The following is a 7,186-nucleotide window of genomic DNA, read 5'->3' on the forward strand; positions in this document are numbered from 1 at the left end:
AGTAAGTGGTGCAAGTCACTTCCACACCAGAATGTTAAAGTTAAAGTGTAAATTTACGGCAAATAAAGGACTTCAATATTGATCTGTTTCTCACCCACACCTATTATATCGCTTCAGAATATATTTTATACTTTTATGCAGCCTTTATGTCCCTTTTGGACCTTCTGAGTTCTGGTCACCATTCGCTTGCATTGTGAGGACCAACAGAGCTGATATATTCTTCTAAAAATCTTTGTTTGTGTTCTGCAGAAGAAAGAAAGTCATACACATCTGAGATGGCATGAGGGTGAGTAAGCGATGAGATAATTTTCATTTTTGGGTGAACTATACCTTTAATAAAGTTAACTTCAATGTATAAAGGCAACTAACTATGAGTTTGCTAATTGTAGATTTCCACACTGTGGTGCTTTCAAAACGTATTTGTCTGAGCGGTCTGGCGTGTTAATTTCTAGCTCCACCAATGGCATGAGTACTGTATATTACGTCAAAATTGACCAACAAAACCTTGATTAAGAAAATAAGAAAAAAGCAGCAGGTTAATCAGAATAAGAAAATTAGTTTTTTCAGAGTAGACAAAACTAGACCTGAAGACAACAAGACAGTCATAGAGAAATTAATTCACACACACACTCATACTGTAAAAAAGACAGAAAACAGCAACCTGACAGCTCCAAAATATTTCCACGGCACGTGCCCAGTTCCCAAACCCCACATAAAGTGCAAGAATATAAATCCAATAACCAGCCACTGGAGTGTTATCCAACATTTAGTCCTGTAACAGTCAGGAACAATATGAGTATTTATGCCTCTACACATGACCCATAAAATAGTTTCTTGTCTTGTGTTGAACAGAGAATTTTGGGTGTTTTGAAGACATCTGTGACAAAACCGTGAAGCACATCCATGTTTTTCAGTAGCTGTACATGGAGAGCGGAGCATCTTCCAACATATCGTCCTGAAACACAGACAAAAACAGTTTCATTGTACAATTTCTGTACTGTCTTATAGCTTTGAGAAATGGGTAATTACAGTATTGTGCAATTTACCTTAAGAAATAAGGTATGAGAGACTGTGCTATATTGAGACTATTGTCTTGGTTAAAAGGATGTTGCATCCCTTAAAGTGATGTTAGCCATTCTAGAACTTTTGCTCTAAATTTTTGATAGATTTTTTTTGCGTGTGTCTTTTAATTAATTCATTAAATTTTTCAAAATCAACCGGTAGAAGTGCGCAAATTTTGGCCAAACCTACTTGCGCCTAGACTTAGCGCATGCTTGCTTGAAAATACCAAAACTTCATGGCCATACCCACTGACTTTGCACATATGTCCTAGATGGAATCTGCGTGCACAGAACTCCGCAGAAAATTCCACCGATTTCCGCAGAATTGTGACATCTGTGATTCATAAAAGTTCTACGCATTCCCTATCTTGTGCATGTTTGTTTATTAAATATTTTGGCTAATTTCATGATTCTTTTAGCTTCCAATAAAAGAGTAGTGCTCTCAGGTCCATTTAATATATTTAGCTATGTTTAAACCCCTTCTGCAGAATTCTGCAAATTGTCCCTAAAAATCAGTGCAGAAAATGTGAAAAAATGTCCACAGATTCCATCTGGGCCTGCGTATGACTTATCGTGTAGCGCTGTGCTAAGAGTTAGCACTCTTAAAATAGGGCCCTAAGTTGGCCTCTATGGGTGCTGCGCAGTGATAAACACAGTAGCTAGATGAACAGGTGTTTCACGTCATAGCTGTTACTTTGTGTATTTCAAAACAGCTGGAACGCTGTATTTACTAATCAGCATCCATGACCAGAACTATCCGTTTGTAAGAGAGAGAATTTTTAAGTCCTACCATAGGGAGATCTTGAAGTCTGCGAAATTCTGGGCCATCATTCTTGTTTCTAAATTTTAGGAATATGAGGACTGACACAATGGCAGCGACGACAACAAACGCAGACACCAGTCCAGTCAGGAGTAGGTTAGAGGACACTTTGGGGCTATTATCTAGAATTTCCAGGAGAAAGAGAGAATAAATAAAGAAAAACATTTGAAAGTAATGAATGACACGAAAAAAGACCTAATTCATAACTGCTTAAAAAAAAAAAAAAAACATCCACGTGCCATATTCCTTTTATTTTTCCCTTTAAATGTAAGTTGTTCTTAACCCTTAATCACTTTTCATTTCATTTCACTAAATAATTTTTGACCTAAATCATTTTAAATATATATATATATATATATATATATATATATATATATATATATATATATATATATATATATATACACTACCAGTCAAAAGTTTTGAAACACTTGACCGAAATGTTTCTCATGATCTTAAAAATCTTTTGATCTGAAGGCGTATGCTTAAATGTTTGAAATTAGTTTTGTAGACAAAAATATAATTGTGCCACCATATTAATTGATTTCATTATAAAAATAAAATTAAAAAAAAATTAAATTAAAAAAAACTTTTTGAAATTGATGACTTGGACCAAATAATAAAAAAAGCAGCCAATAAGTGCCCAACATAGATGGGAACTCCTTCAATACTGTTTAAAAAGCATCCCAGGGTGATACCTCAAGAAGTTGGTTGAGAAAATGTCAAGAGTACATGTCTATACATTTGTATATATATGCTGTATATACTATTAAAAATGGTTTCCTTAATCCAAACGGTACAAGGCTTGGTGACTTTTCCTAAACCTTGCCACCTAAACACACACACACACACACACAAAATTGGTCTATAGATTGGATGAGCCTAGGTTTTATCAAACAGCCCCCCATACTGTTTGGGTCAACCGCCATAGGAGATAAAGGGTGAGATTAAAACACAGCGCTTTTTTAAATTTGTCAAATAAAAATCAATAAATCAGACACAACGCAGAACACACACACATAAATGTGAGACTATAAAACATCCACAATTCAGAACACACATGCACACATAGCAAAATATAAAATTTACACAAGTGGTTTAAAAAAAAATGCTCCAATTTGACAACTAATTGTTTTTATAATATCTAAATATATATCCAATGCTTAACCTAAATTATGTTTGTTACAATCTCTTATAGAGATCATCCAATACATGGAGCACTGAAGCCATCTATTGTCCATAGTTGTAATTTGTTATGTAATTGTTATTTTTATTTCAGCAGATTTCACCGGAGACCCACAATCAACGTTCACAGAACGGGGGCAGCAGGGGTGCAAATCTCCTTCACAAATCTAAAGGTGCCCTTTTGGTTGTCCAGAAAAAGGGGAAACATTTTAATAATTATGTTAAAATAGTTAAATAAAACAAAATGAAAATCTCGTCATAATCTCACAATAACAGTAATAATGTGTTATTATGATATTTCTTTGTAAATCGCGGGTGTTTTAAAGAAAATTAATCGGAGGTGCCTTTAAGAGCGCATGTGCTACAGCAGATTGGGGGCAGATTCCAATCACAAGTGATCCTCTAAATGCCCTATACTCACTCCAAAGTGCAGAGCCCCTGAAGTGGGTAATCTGAAGGAAACATGGCATTACTGTATGAATGTACCCTTCGCTAAGACACACACTGCTTAAGAAAGCAATAACTGGAATAAACCTTGCGTACCATCGTCTCCAACATTCAGTGCAGTGGGGGTGTCCACGTGAGCTTTTGCCTGGACAGGACTGCTGTTCACTGGCATCACCGTGGTGACCGTGGAGGTGGTAGCAGGAGGTGATCTTGTGGTCAGTGAGGTTATTCTTGTTCGTGTGGTTGTTGATTCGTGTGACGGCGGTCTACTGATTCCAGCTGTGTTGGATGTTGAATGGAAGGTGGTGTTGTGGATTTTGGTTTTGGGATCATTGGTTGTTGATGGCAGGAGTGTAGTTGGTGTGTTAACTCTTGTCTGATATTTCACAGGTGAAACATCAGACTCATTTCGAATGTCTGTGAAGTTCCCAGAGAAACTGATGTTCTCCGCTGGGGTGGGTGAGGGAGCCAACGCCCCTGATGATAGAATAGATGTGACTGTGTCAAGAGAGCAAAAAAACAAAAACACAGCAGGGTTATTATAGTTTAATTTCATTATTTCATTCATTTTAGTGTTCATTAGTTTTCACTCTATTATTGTTTTAGTTGAGCTTTAGGTCAGTGTTTTCTAATTTAGTTTTAGTTCTTCTAATATGCTATATTTAGTTTTTATTTAGTTTTAGTATTTTAGTACTGCCAAAGTAGTATCATTAAAGCCAGATGCACATACTGTGTGATTTTAATAGTCCTTTCTGATTGTTGCTGGTCAAACTCTACAATACACATTGTAGCCAAGACTTTGGTCTCAATCGTTTGACAGTGTTGTTTTACGTCATCTGGATGTGGAAGGAGTGCACACTGTGTGACTGCGATGCAAATTTCTGACACTGCCAGAACTTTGTCGAAGGCTTTGGCCATGTCCACACTAATCCTTTTCCTTTGCCTGACGTCATCTTTTTTCAAAATATGCAGACATGGAGAGCGTTTTCGAAACTTTGGTGGATGAAAATGCCATTGTTGTGTGGATGAGAGACGTAAATGTGGTGGAATGGATTCGTTTTTATACTAAAACTTTCATTGTGGATGTGGACTAGGATTCGTCGCAAAAGCAATTACTCTGCCATTGGTGAACAAGACACACTCTAAGCGATCAAAGACTGCTGATTTTGCCCTACAACAAAAGAAGTCTGTTACCATCCCCAGAATTTGTCTCGTTCACACTTATACATTTTTGTTTGATTTTGCTACGTTCACGCCTCTCGTCCACACTAAAACAGCATTTTCCTCTGCCGAAAATGAAGCGTTTCGAAACGTTTGGAAAATGAGGACGTTAGGAAACTGTAAATGGATTAGTGTGGATGTGGCTTCAGCGAATCTGGCTAAACTGTCATTTAAATATGTTTGATAGTGTTACATTTCTCAGGGCTGTTTATTGTGTTATCGCTAACTAATGGCATTTTCATGTTTAATGAATGTGGGTTGTAAAGGTTTAAAAATGACATGGGTCTCTGGAATACTCGATTCTAATTGGTCAATGGCAGCATCTAGCGGTTTGATATTTCTGAGTACAACCGCACATCTGGGGATTAAGACATTAGAACGGTCATCCAGGTATTGCAAGTCATCTTTCTACGTCTCGGATCACTGTGCAGTCTGTACAAGTTAGCTGATAAAATAATTTCAACTAAAAGCAATGTGAATTAATTTATTTATTTATATAACACCAACAGACTCCAAAGCAAACAAGAGGTGGAATTTAGCTGTTCAGCAATTTCTTCTCACATAATTACATAATTTCGATGCAAATCATTATTTAATGTCCATTCTTTTATTTATTTGATTAGTAGCCATGTAATGGGGATAATGTAGCCAACCGGTTATTATCGCAAAATAATTACATACAATTACATTGCATGCATATTAAAAACTAAAATTGTGTTATTTTTTTTTATTTGTTCGTTTTGAGTCATGAAAATGAATTTTAGTTTAGTTAATTTCTTTCCAATTCAGTTAACAAAAATGATTTAATTTAGTTTTCATTTCTATTAATAATTATAACATTCAGTATGTTTACATGTGTAATGATAATTGAGCTACAGCATTTTTTTGCGAGGTAAAGCTTTAGTCTTCACCTGTCTGTCCAGGTATACTTGACACTATGCGTAATTTAATGTTTGAAGGATGACAAATATGCAGGTTAAATACACATCGCGCATCACCGAGGAGAATTATGGTCCGATAATGAGTGTAAAGTACATGCTTGATGAAGTGTAACCGGTCCTGCTTAACACGCTCCGATAGGTATTCAAACCGGCGTCTCCGGCATAGGAGGCAGGCACGCTAACAAAGAGGCTAAAGGCTACAGCATCTAGCGTCAGTCGATAGTGCGCCTCTTGAGGCCAGGGGAGTGAGGTTTACACATTCCGTACAGCTATCACGTACCAGCTGGCTCCCGTTACACTCACCCCCCTAAACCTCAATCCCATCCGGGTCACGGCACCACTGTAACCAGTCCTGGTCAACCTGCTCTGAACGGGATTTGAACCAGTGTCTCTGGCATGGGAGGCGGGCACACTAACAAGAAGGCTAAAGCCTACAGCCTCTAGCGTCAGTCATTAGTGTGCCTCTTGAGGCCAGGGGAGTGAGGTTTACACATACCGCACAGCTATCACGTACCAGCTGGCTCCTGTACCAGCTGGCTCCTGTTAAAGAAGCCAAGCTACAATGGCATTATCTAGGTCGGTTGGTCTGTTAGTCTGACTAAAGTGTTTATATTTTAAAAAGACATATTATGTTTTTAATCCAACCAAAATCAAACTTTTATGTGCATTTAAACTTACTGACTTGAATCGAGTGTCAAGGGCAGAACTAAACCATAATTATAATGTTTCCATGGTGAACTCTGGAGTAATTACACAAACACGGCAGCATATTATAGATCTGCTGTTCAGTGAAATCACTGGGTTAAAGGCAATGACATAGGTAACATTTCACTACACAACAAAGAATGTCATGCACACACACCAAGATGTTGCCTTGCGCACATTCAGTTTTTAGTTTTCTGTTATATTGGTGCGCACTTTAACTAATCGTAGACGATTAGAAAAAAAAGAAGCCGTTCCAGCAGCAGGGAAATTTTGAATCGTGTGTTGGTGAGATATTTCTTTGTTTGTGGAGAGTGCATGTCTGTGCATGTGTGACATGTGCATGTGTGAACAACATTAAAGTGTGAGTGCGTGTGTGTGTGTCAGGAGGCTTTAAACTCTCAAACTTTTATGCCAAATCACTCACTGCCTTTAGTCACTCTCTCTCTCTCTCTCTCTCTCTCTCTCTCTCTCTCTATATATATATATATATATATATACATACACTACCGGTCAAAAGTTTTAAAACACTCATTTGTTATTCTTTGTTTAACAACTCTTTGTTATTTTTATTTTTTTCACATTTTCAGAATAATAGTAAAGTCATCAAAACTATGGAATAACATAAATGGAACTATGGGAATTATGTAACTCACTACCCGTCCATGCAGGGCGAGCAGCGAATATACCTCTTGGGTAAACAAGCGAACATTATTAAACTACACTGGCATACATTCACGCAAGGCTCAACTATATTATGAAGGTGGCTTTTTACCGAAATATTTAAATGTGTATCAGATATTTTTCAT

General features: G+C 37.1%; 1 protein-coding gene across 2 annotated transcripts in view; it reads right to left on the minus strand.

Moving 5' to 3' along the window:
- Positions 1-283: 283 nt before the first annotated feature.
- Positions 284-7,186, minus strand: part of LOC127415754 (dual specificity protein kinase shkD) — a 24,846-nt gene continuing 17,943 nt past the window's right edge. Inside the window, exons 3-5 of one of the 2 annotated variants that reach the window (XM_051654633.1) lie at positions 3,610-4,011; positions 1,852-2,003; positions 284-955 (exon numbers count right to left, since the gene is read on the minus strand). In XM_051654633.1, coding sequence (XP_051510593.1) covers positions 911-955; positions 1,852-2,003; positions 3,610-4,011 — 599 coding nt within the window. In that variant the 3' untranslated portion in view covers positions 284-910. The remainder of the gene's footprint in view (positions 956-1,851; positions 2,004-3,609; positions 4,012-7,186) is intronic. The other variant, XM_051654634.1, reaches the window with a different exon arrangement.

Source organism: Myxocyprinus asiaticus, chromosome 25 (genome assembly GCF_019703515.2).
Source record: "Myxocyprinus asiaticus isolate MX2 ecotype Aquarium Trade chromosome 25, UBuf_Myxa_2, whole genome shotgun sequence".
In the NCBI taxonomy this organism is placed as follows: Eukaryota; Metazoa; Chordata; class Actinopteri; order Cypriniformes; family Catostomidae; genus Myxocyprinus; species Myxocyprinus asiaticus.